At 52.4% G+C, this 21,823-nt stretch overlaps 9 protein-coding genes across 10 annotated transcripts; 6 read left to right on the top strand and 3 right to left on the bottom strand.

Moving 5' to 3' along the window:
* Positions 1-1,149: 1,149 nt before the first annotated feature.
* Positions 1,150-2,674, top strand: CKM354_001191900 (uncharacterized protein; the record flags this gene model as incomplete). Its single annotated transcript, XM_044807428.1, has 4 exons — positions 1,150-1,360; positions 1,416-1,522; positions 1,588-2,062; positions 2,118-2,674. 4 exons carry the CDS (start codon positions 1,150-1,152, stop codon positions 2,672-2,674), a joined length of 1,350 nt encoding a protein of 449 aa, XP_044663363.1.
* Positions 2,675-3,186: 512 nt separating this feature from the next.
* CKM354_001191800 (uncharacterized protein) lies at positions 3,187-4,514 on the top strand (the record flags this gene model as incomplete). The annotated part of the gene is made up of 4 exons (XM_044807427.1): positions 3,187-3,477; positions 3,583-3,778; positions 3,836-3,922; positions 3,985-4,514. The coding sequence occupies 4 exons, from the start codon at positions 3,187-3,189 to the stop codon at positions 4,512-4,514; spliced, it is 1,104 nt and encodes a 367-aa protein (XP_044663362.1).
* Positions 4,515-4,636: 122 nt separating this feature from the next.
* Positions 4,637-5,846, bottom strand: CKM354_001191700 (uncharacterized protein; the record flags this gene model as incomplete). Its single annotated transcript, XM_044807426.1, has 2 exons — positions 4,637-5,158; positions 5,211-5,846. The coding sequence occupies 2 exons, from the start codon at positions 5,844-5,846 to the stop codon at positions 4,637-4,639; spliced, it is 1,158 nt and encodes a 385-aa protein (XP_044663361.1).
* A 586-nt stretch (positions 5,847-6,432) lies between these two features.
* On the top strand, positions 6,433-10,554 carry CKM354_001191600 (5-oxoprolinase; the record flags this gene model as incomplete). Its single annotated transcript, XM_044807425.1, has 1 exon — positions 6,433-10,554. The coding sequence occupies one exon, from the start codon at positions 6,433-6,435 to the stop codon at positions 10,552-10,554; it is 4,122 nt and encodes a 1,373-aa protein (XP_044663360.1).
* Positions 10,555-10,814: 260 nt separating this feature from the next.
* On the top strand, positions 10,815-11,995 carry CKM354_001191500 (uncharacterized protein; the record flags this gene model as incomplete). The annotated part of the gene is made up of 2 exons (XM_044807424.1): positions 10,815-11,757; positions 11,811-11,995. 2 exons carry the CDS (start codon positions 10,815-10,817, stop codon positions 11,993-11,995), a joined length of 1,128 nt encoding a protein of 375 aa, XP_044663359.1.
* Positions 11,996-12,990: 995 nt separating this feature from the next.
* Positions 12,991-15,502, top strand: CKM354_001191400 (uncharacterized protein; the record flags this gene model as incomplete). The annotated part of the gene is made up of 2 exons (XM_044807423.1): positions 12,991-15,111; positions 15,167-15,502. 2 exons carry the CDS (start codon positions 12,991-12,993, stop codon positions 15,500-15,502), a joined length of 2,457 nt encoding a protein of 818 aa, XP_044663358.1.
* An 863-nt stretch (positions 15,503-16,365) lies between these two features.
* On the top strand, positions 16,366-18,438 carry CKM354_001191300 (uncharacterized protein; the record flags this gene model as incomplete). The annotated part of the gene is made up of 2 exons (XM_044807422.1): positions 16,366-17,316; positions 17,368-18,438. The coding sequence occupies 2 exons, from the start codon at positions 16,366-16,368 to the stop codon at positions 18,436-18,438; spliced, it is 2,022 nt and encodes a 673-aa protein (XP_044663357.1).
* Positions 18,439-19,099: 661 nt separating this feature from the next.
* On the bottom strand, positions 19,100-20,093 carry CKM354_001191200 (uncharacterized protein; the record flags this gene model as incomplete). Of its 2 annotated transcripts, none has more annotated exons than XM_044807421.1 (2): positions 19,100-19,381; positions 19,443-20,093. In XM_044807421.1, 2 exons carry the CDS (start codon positions 20,091-20,093, stop codon positions 19,100-19,102), a joined length of 933 nt encoding a protein of 310 aa, XP_044663356.1. The 2 variants fall into 2 exon arrangements, with proteins under 2 accessions (XP_044663356.1, XP_044663355.1); XM_044807420.1 differs by having other exon boundaries at positions 19,452-20,093.
* Positions 20,094-20,909: 816 nt separating this feature from the next.
* CKM354_001191100 (uncharacterized protein) lies at positions 20,910-21,716 on the bottom strand (the record flags this gene model as incomplete). Its single annotated transcript, XM_044807419.1, has 2 exons — positions 20,910-21,625; positions 21,680-21,716. 2 exons carry the CDS (start codon positions 21,714-21,716, stop codon positions 20,910-20,912), a joined length of 753 nt encoding a protein of 250 aa, XP_044663354.1.
* Between the last annotated feature and the right edge of the window lie 107 nt (positions 21,717-21,823).

Below are 21,823 nucleotides of genomic sequence, written 5' to 3'. Positions count from 1 at the left end.
CTGCCGAATAGATCGACGGCCTGTCAAAGCATCCCAAATATCAGCTTCCTCGTTACTGGTCTGTAGTGCTGCAGTAGAGGTGACTGTGTGCTCCCTGAGCGCATTTTACCTATGGCGCAAGAATTAAGGTTTCGTTGTGCTTGGCACTATCGACTACATGCGGACATCACCTCATGTTACTGCTACGCCCATGCAGTCATCAGCCCGAGCCTCATTGGTTAGCACTCTCAGCAACATAACTTCCCCATTGATGCTGTTGTCGGTGGCGCACGGTGGGGTTCACGCCGAAGTAGTTCGGGCAGTTCATGCACTACTGCGCTCCTTGCCTTACCAGTTGGCTCCACGCATTAAGCTTGTGCTCAAGCTTGTGTCCAAGGCTGTGCGATCGACGGCTTGGGGGCCTCTAGAGAATCCGGAGATGGTCAGCTTTGCTGTGGCGGCTGGTCACCTTTGTGTTGAGTCTCTCTTTGCGATAGCCAGGAGCTGGGTGCCACAGTACAGACTCAGCTCCCGACTCCGCAGAGGTATTGGCGACGACGGCCTCATTCCAAGTAGATTCACGCCGTCAGAGTCATCAAGACTGCAGAAAGCATTCTGCTCGCCGAGTACCACCTACGTCTGCTTTGATATGTCGTGATCAATCAAGCAGCGGCAAAGGCGGCGATTTATCCTCAACACGTTGCATCGGAGGGCTACAACAACACCTAACGGCGACCATTGGCCCAACGGTGCATATTTCGCCTGACGACCGTGTGCAGAACCCACGAACTTACTGCAAGAAGTCTTGCTGACCTAGACGCCCAGCGGCACATCTTTGCTACATGTGGTAAGGTCGTATCCGCTTTCGCAGATTTTTGGAATGCTGGTTTCTTCCGCTGTGGCGTTCTTGCTAGACCTCAGAGGAAGTGATCGACCTTTCGACGGAGTCGGCCTGCTCGTGCTAAGCGATTTTGCATGTACCACGAGCAGTGGCGACGATGTTCGAGGGACGATCATGTCCCACCGCAATGGTAGAATCAAATTGCGTGAGCACGACTCCACAGGGGATTCGACGGAGCAATGCATATAAAAGACCTGTAGGAATCCCCTTCATGTCTCCCTATCCTCCCATCACCTCCTCAAACCAACAACAATCTGCTCTCATCCAGCATGAAGACCACACTCATCCTGGCCAGTGCTCTTGGAGCGTCTGCCTTCCCAGGCATGCGAAGGGGCATCGATGGCATTCCACACGAAATCAGGTCACTCTATGCCGACCTCGAGGGCAGTGACTTGGTCAAGCGTCAAGAGGATGCCCTTGGCATCTCTCGTGCGCAGTCCAACTGTGGCACTCGTCTTTGCCCAACCTTCGATGAGCAAGGTATGCATCAATACTCCTTTACCAATTGAAGTGACGGTCACTAACAACAATGCAGACCAGCTCGTGTCCGTGAGCGGCGAGCATGAGTTCATCAAGCCAGGCCCCGGTGATATCCGTGGACCTTGCCCAGGTCTCAACGCTGCCAGTAACCATGGCTACCTCGTGAGTCTCGCAATACGCGCCTTGCGTCGATGCATCGGTTTGTGTTGTTACTGACTCCTTTACAGCCAAGAAACGGCATCGCATCAATCGCACAAACCGTCAGCGGTCTGGGTGCCTTGTACAATCTGGGCCCAAGAATCTCTGCTGCCCTCGCTGTCTATGCCATTGCGACGACTGGCAATGTTGTCGAGGGTGTTTGGTCTATCGGCGGCCCTTTGCCAGAATTCCCTCTTACCAATCCCCTCATCGGTACTGGACAAGGCCTCTCCTTTTCGCACAACATCTACGAAGGAGACTCCAGCATTGGTCGCGGTGACTCATACATCAACAATGGAGATGCACACTCCCTGAACATCACTCGATTCGAGCAAGTTTACAACATCGCCGTCGAGGATGGCAGTGATCGGTACACCTTGGACAAGTTCCGTGCCAAGTTCGAGGAGGCTCAAGATGAGTCCATCGCCAATAACCCATACTACTTCACTGGTGCTTTCTCAACCGTCGTTGTTGTACCTGCCGCTTACAACTTCGTCATCAATCGTAAGTGCACTTCATTCAGCTTATCGTGCCAGAAACTCGAGCTGACCCCACACAGTGATGAGCAATCACTCCGCAGAAGTTCCAGCCGGCTACCTCGATGGCTACAACTTCGCCTCATTCTTCGGTGTCGACACTAGCGGCGGCCCAGGCAACTTCAAGTGGCTCCCAGGCCAAGAGCGCGTTCCAGAAGACTGGTACCGCCGTCCATCTTACGCTCCCTACGAAGCTCAAGACGTCGTCGGCGATGTCGCAATCGGCTACCTCGCATATCCACGCACTCTCAAATTCGGCGGTAACACCGGCAAAGTCAACACTTTCACTGGCGTCAACCTTGCCAACTTCTCTGGCGGAGTCTACAACGCTCAAACACTCTTCACCGGCAACAACTTCGCTTGCTTCAGCTTTCAGCTTTTGCAACAGGGTATTCCAGATGCATTGAACAATGTTATTGGCAACCTTTCGCCTATTACGGCGCTGTTGAACAAGTATGTCGGTCCGATCGTTGGGGGACTGAGCTGCCCACAGCTGGGCAAGCTTGATTATGGTCTTTTCGACCAGTTCCCTGGTCGCAAGTACAATCCTAAGGGCCCAGCTACCAACTTCAAGGATTAGGGGAGTGAATTGAAGGGGAATGATACGATGAGGAGGAAACGAACAAATGGAATTGTGCAAATTATGCACACTAAGTAGTTATGCAACCACAGAATGATGGTTCAAATGGCGCCGGGAATTAACCGCAATTTGAGTCAGATATTGATTGATGTTGCATTCGCTGTCAGCGAACACTGACTTGCCCCTTCCACTCCAGCTTACATTCTCGTCTGATCATCCTTCGCAATAAACTGACACGTCGTGCGAAACATGGGTCTTGCCATGGATCGTGACCGGTACGGCAGTGGATTTCATCCATTATACGACTGACTCGCCAATACCCTCTCAGTAGGCACTGAGCGGAGCTGCAGCATAGCTATGAGCGGGGGATGAGGGCTTCCGTGGCATACGCGGCAATGAGGAACCAGAACAACAGAAGTCCAACAAATATAAGTCCATAGAGTATCTTTCCTTCTTCGGCACTTGTTCATTCATACAATTCTAAGAGAGACTCTCCTTCTCAAATCGGCACAATGGCAACATCTTCCCTCCCCCAAACCATCCGCTCAGCATTCTTCCACGACAAATGCGATCTCCGAATTGAACAAGTCGAGCATCCAGCTCTTTTACCAGGCCATATCGCAATCGAAAATAAATTCTGCGGACTCTGCGGAAGTGATTTACATTTTTTCCATGAGCAGATGTTTGCGGATACTTTGAAAACACCGCATCCGATTACGGGGGCGAGTTTGCCGATTGCGATGGGACATGAGTTTTCGGGAGTAGTGAGGGCTGTTGGGGAGGGGTGTAAGGGGGTTTTGAAGGTGAGTTGTAGCACTTTTATTTTCTTGTGGGTTTTGAGGGATTGGGGAGGTTTGAGCTATGATGAGAATGAGGATTGAGGGATTGGCTGATGTTGAAAGGGGTAGGTTGGTGATAAAGTCGCTGTCATGCCTACTATTTTCGATGGGAGTTGTTCGGCATGTAAGACTGGGGCGACGAATGTTTGTCGGCAGACGGGGTTTTATGGAATTAATACTAAGACTGGAGGGATGGGGGATGGGGCTGTGATTCCGGAGGATCTGGTATTCAAATTGCCGGAGGGGATCGATTGTGATGTCGGAGGTATTGAGTTCTGTCTACTGTGTTGGATTGAGCTGAATTGCTGATGATTGTGCTTAGCACTTGTTGAGCCTTTAGCTGTGGCATGGCATGGCATCAGTCTTGTGAGGGATCAAATTACGGAGAACTCGACGGCGTTGATCATTGGTGAGACATCGCAACATCGAAGAGAGTTCGATCAATGTCACTAAACATGTTTCGCTTCGCAGGTGGTGGTCCGATTGGAGCTGCGACACTTCTTGGACTACGAGCCAAAGGCGTGACTCGAATCGCAGTGTCAGAGCCAACACTGAGCCGAAGAGAATTCGCATTGCAACTAGGAGCCATCGCATCGTACAATCCCCTGACCGATAACGTTCCCGCTGAAGCCCCCAAAGCGCTCGGTGCACCTGATGGCGTCGACATGGTGTTCGATTGTGCAGGTGTTGGACCGACGATGGATACTGCACTCGCTTGCTTACGCGCTAAAGGCACCTTGATCAACCTCTTCGTGTCAACCAACACGACAACTTACTATTCATTTCCGATGATATCGAAGGAGATAACGATGTCTAGTAGCTTGGCATATTTATCGAGTGACTTCAAGGAAGTTATTGCAGCCATAGAGACAGGGAAGATGGATCCTCGTCCTTTGATTACGAAGAGGATTAGGCTGGAGGATGTGGTGAAGGAAGGACTGGAGACTTTGACTCAGAAGGACAATCAGAATTGTAAGATCTTGATTGATTTGAGTCTGTAGATGATGATAGATTGAGACGTGAATAAACCATAGATGAGAAGAGTTCGTTTGCGGAAGAAACGCTCCCAGGAGCTGCTGGTGCTTCCCTCCTGCAGAGCGCTCTGCTCGGAACTGCACACACTTCAGCTCGGGATCTCATAGTTCCTCCAGCCTTCAGTACTGAACAACAGCACTACCATGCTACTTCTTTCTGCAGCAGTCAATGTTGTCGCGTATTTCCGCAAAGCAGCCAGTGTTGCGGCGCCACAAGGTCCAGCATTGACTTCGTTCTTCTTGAGGAACTCGACACTTTGGTGTGATTCATGATCAGTCACGGTGACAGCGGCTGTCACCCCGGTTTTTAGAATTGGCCAAGCGATCGTGGATGTGGTACCGCAGTTCATGCCAGCCATGATCGTATCGCCAGTTTCTATCGGCGTCAGTTCCCCAGCGTGCAGAGACTCTTTCAACGAAGCAGCGGTATCAGGCTCCACCGCGATTATGTCGTTATTTGGATTGGCAGCTTTGTAGTGAGCCACTGTTGAGTGAGCCCAGCTGCCAACTCCAACAGAGACGAAAAACGTATTCGGCTCAGCATTAGTCGCCGAGGCAGCAATTTGTCGATCCGCTTCTGTAAGCATTGTGCTGTATCCGTCTGTAACCCACTTCGAAGATTGTTAATTGAGGCAGCGATCACAGACACTTTCTTCAGCTCACCTTTGGAATCTCCGCATACCCATCCCAACTGACATCCATCACCATCAAAGCGCCAGTCTCCTCCGAATCACGCCTGGTAGCAGCAATGGAGTCATCGTAGCTCCCACCTTCCAAAACCTTGACCTCCGCACCTTCGCCGCGTAGCAAGTTCTGGGTATACTCGCTCATGAATCCTGGTACATATATCGTCACGGGTAATCCATAGATCTTCGCCATCCTTCCGCAAGCCCGACCCCAATTGCCTTCGGAGCATGTCACAAGTCGGATCGACCCATCTTGGTTCTTCAATATATTATCCTTGAGTTGCTGCAGAGTGGTAGAAGCCGGAAGGCCCAGTTTCTTGCAGATCGTTCGATGTATTGCGTAACTGGCGCCTAGGACTTTGAAAGCTGGTAATCCAAAACGTGTAGATTCGTCCTTGATGAACACTTGAGCGAGGCCGAGCTCCTGAGCCACTGTAGGCAATTCATGTAACCGCGTCTCGTTGTAGTCTGGGAGGGTGCGATGAAAGGCTTCCACTCCAGGATCTACTTGTTCTCGGGACCATCCTTGTGTCGTGTGATGTGGGTTGAGCAGCATCCAAGGTCGTGAGAATGCTTGACCAGAGGTCAGATGTTTGACTGGGTAGTCCTCCATGTCGTATCAACGAAAGTGTTCGATTGGGTAGAAGTGTGATGAGCGAGAAAGTTGGTGGAACTTGTACTTAGCTTTCACTGCTTCGACCTGCCTCCAAAGGCAACGCGGATGTCTACAGGGCGCGTGTATTCAATGGATCTTGGCATCCCCGTTGCCCTACGATGATGCGTGAGGCAGGTATGAGATACACTGTTGCAAAGTGAAGATCCCGGACCGGGTGCCAGCTGATTCAGCAAGACGCACGGATGCTCGGCGAGTGAAAGAAAAGCCGACGGGAAGTGGCAGCTTTGGCCGAGAGGAAGCAGCTTGCCCGCCAATGCACGTCTTCGTCACAGCACTATCATGTCCACAACGGCATGTTGATGGTCTCTCCATGGAGAAGAGCGGACCGATAGGCCTTCTTTGAGCACGCAACGGTCAAGTCTGGCATACATATATCACTGACTTGCCTTCGTCTACTCCAATCCCGCACCACTCTATACCCCTCCACATTGTCCCACTTCTAGCGCCTCGACAACTTATGCTGAAGAATATTAGACTTGAACTCTTTCTATAAGCTATACACGACTCAGGAAGCATCGCGATCATGGGAGCCACTACAAATGGCGAGGTCAATGGCACCTCAAGAGGCATCCGGATAGCCATCGACCGAGGCGGGACCTTCACAGACTGTGTCGGCAACCCAGGGACGGGTAAGATGGAGGACGATGTCTTGATCAAGCTCCTATCTGTCGATCCTCAGAACTACGATGATGCGCCACTCGAGGGCATTCGACGTCTACTTGAGAAGTTCACTGGGCAGGACATTCCCCGAGGGCAGCCTCTGGACACGAGCAAGATCGAAAGTATTCGCATGGGCACGACTGTCGCAACAAATGCATTGTTGGAGAGGAAAGGAGAGGATATCGCTATGGTGGTCACGAAAGGGTTCAAGGATTGTTTGGAGATTGGAAACCAGAGCCGACCGAACATCTTCGATCTTGCAATCAGAAAGCCGGAAGTGCTATACAAGAGAGTGGTCGAAATCGATGAGCGAGTGACGTTAGAAGACTATGCAGAAGATCCGGAACGCAACACGACAGAGGCTGAGGCAGTAGATGGAGCAAAGAGCAACGCAGAATTGGTTAGAGGCCTATCGGGAGAGACAGTACGAATACTACAGAAGCCAGATCAGGAGCGCATACGACAGCAGCTGCAAGAGGTCTATGATTCTGGATTGAAGAGTATAGCAGTATGTCTCATGCATGGATACACATACCCGCAGCACGAGGCGTTAGTGGGTAAGATCGCGAGAGACATCGGGTTCGAGCACGTCTCGCTCTCATCCGAACTAATGCCCATGATCAAGCTGGTCCCGAGAGCGACTTCAGCTTGTGCTGATGCATATCTTACTCCAGCGATCCGCAAATACATTGACGGCTTCCAGAAAGGCTTCGAGGGCGGTCTGGGAACAGAAAGCGTGAAGAACGAAAGTGGCTCGAAAGGAGCACGCTGCGAGTTCATGCAGTCAGACGGAGGACTTGTTGATGTGGATGGCTTCAGTGGTTTGCGAGCTATTCTCTCTGGACCGGCCGGAGGTGTCGTTGGATATGCACTTACGAGTTACGACCCCGAGACACAGATCCCCGTGATCGGCTTTGACATGGGAGGCACCAGTACTGATGTGTCAAGATATGGCAATGGGCGTTATGATCATGTTTTTGAGACGACGACTGCTGGAGTGACGATACAGTCTCCTCAACTCGACATCAACACAGTGGCGGCTGGTGGTGGCTCTCGGCTTTTTTTCCGAAACGGTCTATTCGTGGTCGGCCCAGAGAGTGCGAGTGCTCATCCTGGCCCTGCATGCTATCGCAAAGGCGGCCCATTGACTATCACAGACGCCAACTTGCTGCTCGGCAGGTTATTACCTGACTTCTTCCCCAAGATCTTTGGCAAGAACGAAGATGAGGGCCTGGACGAGCAAGCAAGTGAGACCGCGTTCAAGGAGCTGACAGAGAAGATCAACAAAGAGAATGCCGCTGGCAACAAGGAGAAGGAGATGAACATGGACGAGGTCGCTTATGGCTTTCTCAAGATCGCCAACGAGACCATGACCCGGCCCATTCGATCTCTCACCGAAGCACGAGGACACGACACCAGCAAGCACAGGCTCGCGACATTTGGAGGCGCTGGCGGACAACATGCAGTCGCTATTGCTGAAGCGCTCGGCATTACACAGATCCTGGTCCATCGCTATTCTTCAGTACTATCTGCGTACGGCATGGCTCTAGCTGATGTCGTTGACGAGCGACAAGAGCCAGAGTCGAGGATCTGGTCTGACAAAGATCAAGAGACCAGGCAATATTTGCAAGACAAGATGTCTGAGCTGAAGAAGAAATCGACAGCAACATTGAAAGATCAAGGGTTCTCTGAGGATCAGATACATTTCGAAGAGTACCTCAACATGCGATACCGTGGAACGGAATCAGCGCTCATGATCGTCAGACCAAGTAAGCAAGAAGCGAGCAAGGACTACGATGGTGACGATTGGGCGTTTGGCAAGGCCTTTGTGAAACAACACGAGCAAGAATTCGGCTTCACCCTACCAGACCGCGATATCATCATTGACGACGTGCGTGCCCGAGGCATCGGCAAGACGTTCGAGGGTCTTGAAAAGACTGTCGACCAGCAGCTCAAAGAAGTCAAGCCGAAGGATCTGCAGAAAGGCGACAAGACCTATGGTAGCAAGTCGGTGTACTTTGAGGGCGGGAGGCAGGATACTGCTATCTACAAGCTGGAAGATCTGGCTGTTGGAGATCGTATCAAAGGACCTGCAATCATTGCTGATGGCACACAAACCATTGTCGTCACGCCGAATGCTTCTGCTCTGCTCATCAACACGCACGTGGTGATCAATCTCGGCGAAGTTGATGCACAGGAGAAGAAAGTGGACACGAAGAATGTCGACCCTATCATGCTTTCGATCTTTGCTCACAGGTTCATGGCTATTGCTGAGCAAATGGGTCGTGCATTGCAGAAGACGTCTGTTTCTACCAATGTTAAAGAGCGTCTCGATTACTCTTGTGCTCTATTCGACGCCGATGGAGGTCTCGTGGCCAATGCACCTCATCTCCCCGTACACTTGGGCAGCATGTCCACTTGCGTCCGCAAACAAGCCGAAATCTGGAAAGGCAAGCTGAAGAAGGGTGATGTACTCGTCTCCAATCACCCCGTGTTCGGCGGAACACATCTTCCTGACATCACTGTCATCACACCCGCGTTCTCTGGCGACAATATCGTCTTCTACGTCGCATCGCGAGCTCATCACGCAGACATTGGTGGTATCTTACCCGGCTCTATGCCACCACATAGTCGAGAACTCTTCCAAGAAGGCGCAGCGATCAAGAGCGAGAAGCTCGTTTCCGAAGGCCACTTCAATGAAGAACGCATTACCGAGCTTTTACACACCGAACCCGCTCAGTATCCTGGTTGCTCCGGCACACGTTGTCTTGCAGACAACTTGAACGACCTCAAAGCACAGATCGCAGCGAATCAGAAAGGAATCAATCTCATCTCCACATTGATCGAAGATTATACCGAAGATGTTGTACAATTCTACATGCACAGCATTCAGGATAACGCCGAACTTTCTGTTCGGAATCTACTGAAAGACGTCTCCTCTCGCTTCGAAGGTCAAGATCTTTCTGCTATCGATTACATGGACGATGGATCTCCCATTCAGCTCAAAATCACCATCGATGCCGAAAAGGGTGAAGCAGTATTCGATTTCACAGGCACAGGACCAGAAGTCTACGCCAACTGGAATGCGCCTGAAGCTGTGACTTATTCTGCGATCATCTACTGCTTACGATGTCTGATCAAAGAAGACATCCCATTGAACCAAGGCTGTTTGAAACCCGTCAAAGTCATCATTCCGCCCAAATCATTCTTGTCGCCTTCCGGGACCGCAGCTGTCGTAGGAGGGAATGTGCTGACATCGCAGCGAGTGACGGATGTCGTATTGAAAGCTTTCCGCGCTTGTGCAGCTTCACAAGGCGATACGAATAATCTGACATTCGGCTTCGGCGGCAACGTTTCTGGACAAGAAGCTGTCAAAGGTTTCGGATATTACGAGACGATTGCAGGTGGAAGTGGTGCTGGACCGACATGGGATGGAACGAATGGAGTGCATACACATATGACGAATACTCGAATCACGGATGCAGAAGTTTTTGAGAGGAGATATCCGGTTGTTTTGAGGGAGTTTAGTTTGAGGGAGGGGAGTCATGGGAAAGGACAACATAAGGGTGGTGATGGAGTGGTGAGGGATATTGAGTTTAGGATTCCAGTGCAGGTTTCGATTTTGTCGGAGAGGAGGGTTTATCATCCTTATGGGTTGGAGGGAGGAGAAGATGCGCAGTGCGGGAAGAATATTTGGGTGAGGAAGGTGAAAAAGGTGAAAGGGTCCGATGCGGATGTTGTTGGGAAGAAGGGTGAGAATGGGGATGTGGGTGCTGAGAAGGAGGAAGAAAGGTATATTTCACTTGGGGCGAAGAATACTGCGGCTATGCAAGCGGGAGAGCGTATTATTGTTATGACGCCGGGTGGTGGAGGTTGGGGTCCTGTTGGTAAGGCCTCTGAAGCAGAGAGGCAAAAGGATCCGAAAGAGAGCTGGAAGGGTGGATCGGTCGCTGCTCGACAAGCGGAGGGCGAAGCCAGTGCTTGATGGGATGTGACTGGTTTTCAATGCTATTGAGTCAGTTGTGGCTGTGAGCGGGTTGTCTGTTTTCAGGCATCCAGTGATCGGCGCTTCAAACTTTGTGGAGGCTGAGTGGCGCTGCAGCGAACGATTAGAGAGGCCGCCAACACATAGCCAGCTGAAATCTTGAACGAATACTGTAGTTAAAGCGAGCCATGAAATGCACATGAGCGTCGACAGTAATGTGCACAATGTTCCCACGGCGTTCGGGGAGAGAACACTTAAGCATGCATGTTCTGGTCATAGGAGCCGGATTCACGGGACTGGCGATAGCCCAAGGTCTGCGAAAATATGGAATCTCTTGCACAGTCTTTGAACGTAGCTCAAGCAACGAGCCCATCCGAGACTGGTCTATGCGACTGGATTGCGAAAGAGAGAAAGAGTTCCTGAAGACACTGCCCAAGGATGTCTCCGATCGTTGGAAGAACGAATGCGGAATCAACTTTGGCGACGAGTCAGATCAACGATCATTTCCAGAGCGTGATGCGAAAAGTGTCGCCGTCCTTGTCGAAGCGTACGACCCCGCTCGAAGGCGTGTATCAAGAGCGAGAATATTGAGATTGTTGGGAGCTGGCATAGATATCAGGCATGACAAGAAACTGATCGACATCATCACAAGTAAGCATGGAGTCAGGGTCCTGTTCGGAGATGGATCAGGCGCGTCCGGAGATGTCGTCGTCGGTGCTGATGGCGCCGACTCGTTCGTACGGTCCTGGCTGTTCGATCATGCGGAGTCTGCGAGAGCCAAGCCGCTTCAAGTGATTGCCTACCACTTTCCAGCTTCGGTCCCAGCGGACGTTGCGCTCATGCTGAGGGAGCAATGTGGCAGTAGTCAATGTTATGCAATTCATCCAGACCGTTCAAGCTGCATGTCAATTGCTGTACTGGACGTGCCGCAGAATGCACCACCGGAGCGCTGGGTCTTTCAGATGGCTCTGACCCACTGGGAAGACGCAGAAAAGACGCCTGAGACATCGGCAGAACGACTTCAGCATTTCAAAGACCTGGGTCAGACCTTTGTAGAGCCTTTCAAAACGGCATCTCAAGCAATACCGGTTGGAACAGACGTGCCGCGCGACCGCTGGAAGCGATGGGAAGAGCCTGCGCCTTGGAATAGCCGCCGGGGCAGAGTCTCTCTGGCGGGTGAAGCAGCACATCCTTTTCCTCCACGTGAGTGTTTCGGAGAGGGCTCCAAATGTGCTCGCGCTGACAACAATTTCCAGATCAAGAAAAGGCTTCGAGCCAGGCGGCTGAAGATGCTGTTCGATGCATTGCAGCCATCGCCACCGGCAGTCTGCAATCAAAGGCCTCCAAAAGGACGTCGTACGACATGGAGGTCTGCCAGCGTGGCAGCCATGAGGTTGCAATGTCAATCCGGCATAGGTATGACGCGGCGAATTTTGACTAGTAGTCTGAAGTGTTGCGACGGGGTTTATGGCTGCGTTGCAAACCGAGGCCATTTCTTCAGCCAGCAAGGTCCCGGAGCGACTGGATATCTGGTCGAGTACTAGAAGTGCTCATGAGCGTCAGTTCACGGACGCATCCACAGTCGTGTAAGCCCGCCTTGAGCCGCGGACGAGGTCAATCGACCGAGCCTCAAGTGCCTCAGGCTTCAAAGGTCACGTGGCGAGACTTCCGTCGTAGATTCGTTGTATGGCATTAGAAGGTGTAGAAAATTGCGGGAAGTCGAGTGAATGATCTGTCGAACGACACTCCGTCGAGATCAAGCGCGAGGAGTGAAGTCACAGCGTGAGCAATTGCCAATGTGCAGGAGTAGCGCCGGGTATGCGGTTGGAACAGGCGGTCGAGGCTCATTCCGATGTTGGTCGGCGGCACTACTCAGCCGATGTCTCTGACGACCGGCTGTCATGCATGTGACGGTAGTGCTGTCGCTGTTCTGTGTATGCTCTGCTGTTGGAATGAACGTCGGTCGTAGGAAATGGGCGGTGGTGGCCAACGGGGAGCGTTTGTCGAAGGATGCGGGCGTCGGGTGCTCGGCAGTTCCCCTTCCTCTCCACGGCTGGATGCGTTCTGTTGATGTCGATGCTGCACACGCGCCTGGGCCTGGACGATTCCAAGGACGACACGACGGCCTGCCCCATCTCAGGATCACGGTATGTCATGCTGCTCTCTGCACTCTCTGTTCTCGATACCACTACGCGCGCCCCTTCACTCACCCTCTCCGCGCGCTCGCTCGCCCACCAGCAGCAATGCGACCACTCGCTTTGCTACGCCCGCGCACGCCAACCGCTGCTCGTGTCACAGCCCATCGTTTCCCCCGACATGTGACATTGTCTGCGCAGTCTACTGATGGCCGCTATAGCGTCGCGAGCAGTCTTGATGACCGCCTCACGCGTCTAGTCCCTCCCGCTCCGCCCTCCGTCCCCAACACCGCCGACCAACATGGCCACGACGCCTTCCACCGCGGTCGGCCCCAACAATAACGCGACCAGTGCCGCTCCCACCCCCGACAATAATCATCCCGATGGCGCGTCGGCCGCAGATCAACAACCGGGCACGAATACTGATGGTCAGGACGCGATCCGGGAAGGCAAACAAAAGGCCAAAGAGACCATGCAAGCTCAAGGGCTAGCGACAAATGCTTCGCCCGCGCAAATTGGCACCACTAATGGCTCCGCGCAATCCAATGGCACACCTCAGCTAAGTCGAAAGCGATCGCGCGATGGCACACAACTACCTGTGAGCGCGACCACGAATGAGCCTCAGCCGGCGCACGATGAGGTGCTGCTGGACCGATATATTCAGCGGGATCTCCTGTATGGTGCTGCTATGAACGACCAGTCGCAGCGATCGCGCGATCTTCTGTTGGCCAAGGAGAAGGAGAAGGAATTCTACATGACTGAGGTCGCTGCGCGCCGGCGAACCAATCCAGGCTCAGTATATGGCTATGGGTTCGCAGGGTATGGCAATGGCAGAACGGATGCGAAATCGCAAATCGTCTATAGCTCCAATCGGGGGCCGCCCAAGGGCCGGAGGTCAAAACAGATCCACATCAACCGCAAGGACTTGCAGCAGCAGGCCGAGCAGCATGAAGAGCTCGTCCCGGTGCGATTGGACATCGAGATGGACAAGTTGAGGTTGCGCGACACCTTCACATGGAACCTGCACGAGAAATGCATCAGTCCGGACATCTTCATGGAATACCTTCTCGAGGACCTTAAGATTCCACCGGAGAACCTACGTGAAGTGTCACAGCAAATCAAGGCGGAGATGCAGGAACAGCTTCAAAACTATTATCCACACATAATTGTCGAGGATGGCCCTGTGGAAGCTGGCGTTCCATACTCTGGTCACAAGGACGACGAGATGCGAATACAGATCAAGCTGAACATCACGATTGGACGAATAACACTCATCGATCAATTTGAATGGGACATCAATAATCCTCTAAATTCACCCGAAGAATTCGCAGCATCCATGGCCAAAGAAAATGCCCTCTCTGGCGAATTCACGACGGCTATCGCACACTCGATACGAGAACAGAGCCAACAATATACCAAAGCACTCTACCTCACGAACCACCCCTTTGACGGACGACCAATCGAGGACCCAGAACTGAGAGATAATTTCCTACCAGCGCCCATCCACAGTGCCTTCCGACCTGTACAAACACAGAAAGATTTCACACCGTACATGTACGAAATGAGTGAAGCCGAACTTGAACGAACCGAGACATCTATGATGCGCGAGCACCGAGCACAGAAACGACAGCTGAACCGTAGGGGCGGGCCGGCTTTGCCTGACCTGCGCGAGAGGCCGAGAACGGTCAGGTCGCTCATCGTGCATTCCGTCATTCCTGGTGCCGTGGAGACATTTGACACTACAGGGATACCGAAGACTAGGCGCGGCGGGAGAGGAGGACGCCGTAGTGGCAGGGCCGCTGATGGCGATATCGACTCTGACGATCTGGACAGCGAAGATTCCGGTGCGGAGCAGCAATCTCCTGCGCCTTCGGCCATGATGAACACGGGAGGCACCGCGAGAACCCGTGGTATGCGTGGTGCCGCAGCGCAAGCGCAGGCGAACATGCGCGCTGGCTACGGTCGATCAGCAACGCCCGATTCACAAGCCATGGCTGCACCGGCGCGAGAAACACGAACTGCTCCCGAAAGGTCGAGTCGATTGCGAGAAGAAAGCGCTGCGGTTCTGGACGAGGATGAAACGTTGATCGTCAAGCTGAAGATTGGCAAAGCCAAGTTGAAAGCGTTCTGGGACGCTTTGCAAGCCAAGAAACGCGCGAAAGAATTCCCACTGTCCGGCTATGCCTCTGGACCATCGCTGGGACCTGGTCTTCAGCCTGGCACACCTGCGCGAGGAGCCACCAGCACTCCGAACATGACCCCACGAACGCTGCCACCCCGGAGTACACCGCAGCCCAACGGCAACCACTCTCGGGCGCCATCAACAGCACGGCAAGCACAGGCCGGTTCAAGTGCGAATGTGAGTTACGACTCACGCGGCGCTGTCGACATAGCACGTTGGCCAGCGCCGGATGATGATGCGGTAAGTCTCGTACGAATTGACACCCACTCTGCGCATCTGCTAATCTGCTTCACAGCCCGCCCCTCCGCCCTGGCTCAATGAAGCCATCGAGACTCTGCGCGCCGAGCATCCTGATGACAACTTCATGCCCTTCATGCGAGCGTATATGATCGACGTCGAGACTGGAAGTATCACCAAGGGCAAGCAACCTCCCACTGTCGGCGGCACTGCTCCAGCTGGTATCAAGTACCAGTACCTGCCCAGGATTCGATGCAACGATTGCCCTGGAAAGCTGTACACTGCAGTGCCTGACAAAGTCATCCAAGACTTTTCCGTCCATTTGCGGAATCGTGTACATAGGGAGATGGTGTTGGCACGCAAAGAGGGCAGGACGCCGAAAGTTGGGAATTAATGATGCCAGACGGCAAAGACCAGCCGCAGCTGTTGAAGCACATTGATGATAGAGATCCCGTTGAATGAACTAAAAGTCACATGCAGTTGATTCGACGAGAGGTCCTGCTTTGTGGAGATGTTTTCGTAACGTAGCGAAGTTGTATAGAGAAGAACAAGTGATGTTCGTTGTGTGCAGCTGTTCTGATTCGAGTTCGGTAAAGTGGATTCCATGCTGTGTGTGATGCTCGCTGCGCGTGGTGCGCTTGTTGACCATTTTGATGCCATGAACTGGTGTCTGAGTCTGAGTGGGCCACCCGACAGTGCAATGCACCAATCATGTGCTGTTGGTATTCACCTCACAGCTTCGCGAACATGAGCTAGCGCCGAGCTTAAAGCAGCCAATGACTGGCCACTCGTCTTTGCGAGCCGTGTTGAGCATGATGTCTATGATGCTGCCCGCGTCTGGTGCGATCGATGACCTTTATGATACTATGAGATGGTGTAAGAGATGTTTTGCCAGCCGACCAGATGCCTCAGCGCGGTGCATTGCATCGATGTGCGATGCTCCTTCACCTCAAGGGCTCGCATACATGTATTAGCGTTGAGCTCAGATTGGCCAATGAGAGATGCTGATGTCGTTTCTGTGCGCCCGTACAGGAGCTAGCGTCTTGGCTCTATCTGTCAATCAAAACTCCCCCCATTGCGCATGATATCACTCCGGAGCGAGAGAAACATCCAATGTCAGCATGACAACCCTTCCACAAGCGACCGTTCCACAATCGTATGCACGCGAATATCACCACGTAGGCACAGGTAGGATACAAGTCTTTCCTTTGCAAACTACTGACGCGCAGGGCTTTCCCCGCGACCACGACTTCCGCAATGGCCCAATCCTCGCCCAGCGACAATACGTCTCCCCTTGACCCTCTCGGCATGAGGCGGTCTACGGGTTACATGCCTGTCGAGAACTATGGGCTCATTGGTAATATGCACACTGCGGCTCTCGTTGCCACCGACGGAGGGCTCGACTTCATGTGCTGGCCGAACTTCGACTCGCCGAGCGTGTTCTGCCGCATGCTCGACAAGGACAAGGGTGGCCATTTTACGATTTCGCCTGTTCCACTTACTGGCTCCAAGAATGGAGTTTTGACGACGAAACAGCAATATCTTCCGAGCAGTAATATTTTGAGTACCACGTACCTTAACGATGATGGGGTGATGAGGAATATCGATTTCTTCCCACGACCTAAGTATACGCAAGACACGGATGGTGAGCCACAACAGCTGAAGAAGTGGCTTGTGAGGAGAGTTGAATGTGTCCGTGGCGAAATAGAGTTTGTGGTGAGAGTGCTGCCTGCTTTCAACTACGCTCGCGACCGACACGTCGTTGAGTTCAACGAGCACCACCAGGAAGGAGAGTCCGGAGTCTGTACCTTCAGGAGCGATACTCTGGCGCTGGACTTCTACGTGACAGAAGACATGCCAAACGAAAATGGGCAGAAACCACAGATACGATTCGAGACAGCCACAGGTCATGGGCTGGGCCGTGCGATTGAGGCCAGACTGCGGATGCAAGAAGGGCAGAGTTGTTCTTTCGTGCTTCGCGACCACGACCCGGACACTGAGCTTTGGGCACCAGAGAAGGCGATTACTTCGCATTTGATTGACCGAGTACAACGAGAGACGAAAGATTACTGGTATAACTGGATGTCGCAGTCTTGCTACAAAGGCCGGTGGCAAGAAGCTGTACAGCGCAGCCTGCTGACATTGAAGCTGCTGACATATGAGCCAACCGGGGCTATCATCGCGTCGCCGACTTTCTCGTTGCCAGAGGTATTCTAAGGGACTTTGTCTTCTCCATAGCACCAGCTGACCGCGTTGCAGGCTTTTGGAGGCAGTCGCAACTGGGACTACCGCTTCTCATGGGTCCGCGACAGCAGCTTCACGATCTACATCCTCTTGCGAATGGGCTTCCGACAAGAAGCAGAAGCTTATATGGAGTTCATTCGGAATCGACTCATGCATTCACGGCTTCCCAACGGCGCGCTGCCAATAATGTTCGACATACACGGCGATACTGATCTGCCTGAGATCGAGCTCCACCATCTCGAAGGCTACCGCCAGAGTGCGCCAGTGCGTATAGGCAACGGAGCCGCGAATCACAAACAGCTGGATATCTACGGCGAGCTTACGGACGCCGTCTACCTGTACAACAAATACGGCAAACCCATCTCCTACGATGCATGGCTCTCCGTCCGCGAGATGACCGACTTCGTCTGCAGCGTCTGGAAAGAGAAGGATATGTCAATCTGGGAAGTCCGCGGCGAAATACAGAATTTCGTATACTCAAAAATCATGCTCTGGGTCGCTATCGATCGCGCCTTACGTCTTGCCGACAAGCGAAACTTCCCTTGCCCAAATCGCTGGACCTGGCTCGCCACTCGAGACCAAATCATGGAAGACGTAATGGAAAAAGGCTACAGCAAAGAACTCGAAACTTTTGTCCAAAGCTATGAACACCCCGAAGCAATCGACAGCGCAGTCCTCATCGCCCCTCTAGTCTTCTTCGTCGCACCAAACGACCCTCGCTTCACCAAAACCCTCGACCGTATCCTCCTCCCACCCGAACGCGGCGGTCTCACGAGCAACGGTCAAGTCTATCGCTACAATCTCAAAACCAGCAACGACGGCTTGTCCGACGACGAAGGCGCTTTCAGTATGTGTACTTTGTGGCTTGTGGAAGCTTTGACGCGCGCAGGAGCGTATGAGCCAAAGTATCTGGAGAAAGCTGTGAGTTTGTTTGAAAATACTTTGGGGTTTGCGAATCATTTAAATATGTTTAGTGAGGAGATTAGTAAGAGTGGGGAGCAGTTGGGGAATACGCCGCAGGCATTTAGTCATTTGGCACTGGTGAGTGCGGCGTTCAATTTGAGTCGGGTTACGGGCAGGGGGTGAATTGGAGTGGAAGCAAGAGAAGCGATGTAGGGTGAAGGTCGACCATGAAAGCTGCGCTTGTGTTTATGCTGTCGGCAGAAGCTTGTGATCGCTCCTGGAGACGCGGCGGTAGACTTTTGGCGTAAGGCTAGGCGAAGAAGCAGAGATCTTCCGCTCTGTTCGGAGAAGATTAAGCTGTGACCATGCCTCAGGGCGATACATGAGATGCAGGTTTGGCCGTGGTCAACCTCGCGAGCTGCACAGGTTCTGTGCTGCGAGAGAGAGGTGTGCTTTCTGGCGCTTGCTGCGCGTTTGCGGAAAAGTATGTGCTTCGTTATTGAGCCATCGGCGAGGAAGGCTGGACTCTGGACTCTATTCTACACTGACTCCGCGTTGCATGGAACTGTGGGCGAGAATCTCTCCACTAGTACACGCTATGCTCATGCATCATGCTTCATATCCCTTGCCCATCTGGGCTGTGGGTGTCTAGCTGCGCGCTCCAAAACAAGTAAACCCAACGATGCAAAATCAATAACGCTTCATGCTCAAGGAATCGTTTCGAGGTGTCGTATCCAATTTCAAGACCATGGGCCATTCATCTGGACATTCTGGTAATTCATTTGCCTGGTAGGATCGTCCAGTCAGCTTCATCCACGGACCCACCAGTCTCCAGACGAGTCACTCACTGGACGTCCTTGGTCTGGATCACATGAGTGACCATCTTTCCCGTTCCCCGGATCTGAGCAGCCACGGCACTGGGATGAATGACGTTCAAGGTGACCATAGCCAACCACATGAGAAGGGCGTCGAAGACGTAAAGGTACCACTCGCGAGAAAGGATGTAGCCAGAGAAGCCTTGGGCGTATTCGACCATGCGGACGATCGATCGGACGAAGATCAGGATGCTCACAATGTAGAGCGAAATCATGTGCTTTTGCCATGGAAGGCCTCGAAGAGATTCGGTCTAGAAGGAAGAAGTTAGTACAAAAACTCACAAGATCGAACGCGTCCGGTTTCCAACTCACCCTGCTGACCGAATTCCTGCTCCTCATCTTCAAATTCCAAGTCACACCCGTAAAAACGAACAAGCCAAAAAATGCAATTTGCACTCCTAAACCTCCGAGCACGAGCGTCTCTCCAGTATCCACATTCTCAGTGGCCATCAGTCCTCCACCGCCAGCCTGCATCATGAAAGAAATTACATCGCCCGCCACGAAGACCTTCGTCAACCATGTCGTCTTGATCAACCCAAACAACAATTTCTCATCTGTCTGTCCGCCATTCACCATTCTCACCACTCGTCCCAAATGCATATACACACTCGCTGCGAAGAGCGCTGGGGCCACGAGGATGAGAGTGCTTTGTACGATGTAAGGGCCTAGAGTCCATTCTCCGTTTTTTTGAGTGGCGGATACTGCACGAGCGATGTAGCCAATTGATTGGAAGAAACCGCCGATGAGGAAAGGGATCATGTAGAGGGTTCGAGTGCGGATGAGTTGGTAGGTGTGGAGTGCTGTGGTGGCGATGAAGAGGAGGGTGAAGATTATGGCGGCGGCGAGAGAGGGGGAGTAGTGGTAGAATTCGAAGTCGGCGAAGGCATCGTTTTCTTCGGATGAGGGTTCTGTTGCTTGGCGGGCGAGGATGTGGTGGAGGATGTTGTTGATGAGAGGTGCCATGACGGGCACGTTGTATGCCTTTCGGCCTTTTTTGGTCGTCGTTCAACGAAGTTCTGGTCGGATTATCGATCGAGTGGTGTCTGGACGTGTGGTTCGAAGTTCGGCGCCGAAAATGTCGCAAGCGTACTGTTGGCCGTCGTACTTCCTGTCAACGGTCGTGAAGCGTCAGGAAGTTATTGTCTGCACCGCGATGTCGACAGCGTGTGCGTTGGATGTGCGAGACAGAAGGTCCCACAAGGACTATATATTGCAGCCACAAACATCGCGTCCTTCCCCAAATCTGTAGTGGAGCCCATTGCCGTTTGTTTGCACTCTCGTCGTTTGACGTCGCGACAGTCGGATACACGTCGCGAGGGATACGATGAATACGATGCCTGTCGAAGAAAGTGGGTCCGAAGTGAGAATGAAAGCTATGATTGGCTATTGGACTCCACGCTGTGCAGTTCTCGGCTAGAAATCTTTTGCTCCGCCGCCACGTGAAGGCGTATTGGCGTATTCTGGCGTATACCGAGCGTATGTTCGGTGGTAGCGAGAAATGCGGCATAGTGCAAACGCGAGTATTTTTGCGCTCGTAGGCAGAAGCTTTTGGATGGAAGAGGTTGGCATTGGCACGGCACTGTACCTCCACGCTCTCAGCACATTGAACGAAAATGGATGCCTAATGCCATAGACGGGATCGACCGAAGTGGAGTGCTTGAGTGATGCATACTATGTTGCAGGGTATGTACGAGCGGAATAGCCTTTTACTGGAGAGGTCATTGCCTGTTACAGTAGGACTTCAGCTCATCTGGGGAAATCCTCCTTCTTATTGTCACATCACCACTCCGTCTCCTCCCCATTGTATCTCATAAACTTGCCACCATTCTTCTCCCGTGTAGCTCCCTCAATTACGTTCACCATACCATCCACACTCTCTTTTGTCGTGATCAACATGTCAGCAATCTGTTGTTCGTTCATTCCAAAAGCCTTTGCTCCAGCCAACCCCATATCAGTCTGTACAAATCCAGGATCCAAAGGGAAAACAACCAAATCCTCATTCTCCAAGGACATCTTCCTAGTGAGGTAATTCAAAGCAATCTTGCTTGTTCCGTATTCCGCGTTTGGGACACTGAATTCGTCGAGGTACTTGATTGAGCCACCTTTGGAGCTGATGGGAACGAATTTCGCTCCTGAAGCAAGCAGAGGGCGGAGGTGCTGGAAGAGAAGTAGAGGTCCGAGGGTGTTGATTTGGAAGTTTTCGAGAAAGTCGACAGTCTTGGCATCTTTGATCGCGCTGGCCACTTTTCCGATCGCTGCATTGGCGATGATGAGGTGGAGTTCTTGAACATCGTGGTCTTGGGAGAGGGATTGAGCAAGCGCGGGATAGTCTTGTTCGTTTGCAGCTTCTAGCTTGAGAAGTGTGATAGATGAGTTCTCAGCTTTTGGGATCGAGTTGAGAGATTCCGATGATGCGTCGGACGGGTTGCGAACAGTCGCGAAGACGTGAGTGTTGGGAAAGTTGAGGTACGACTCTACGAGGCCACGTCCAAGGCCTGATAAGTAGTCAGTGATGAGGCTATAAGCATCCATATGCGATTCAGCTTTACCTCGATTGCCGCCGGTAATGAGAACGTTCCTGGCCATGATGAATAGGTAGATGAAGTCGCGGAATTTGGGCTGGAGGTATCCTTCGCTGTGTTATCATGTTGAAGGCCGTGACGTTAACATTTATTTATCGAGCGTCGCATACA

Source organism: Cercospora kikuchii, assembly GCF_019650295.1.
Source record: "Cercospora kikuchii DNA, contig_00008, whole genome shotgun sequence".
Classification (NCBI taxonomy): domain Eukaryota; kingdom Fungi; phylum Ascomycota; class Dothideomycetes; order Mycosphaerellales; family Mycosphaerellaceae; genus Cercospora; species Cercospora kikuchii.
This window is presented reverse-complemented; position numbering and strand designations above follow the sequence as displayed.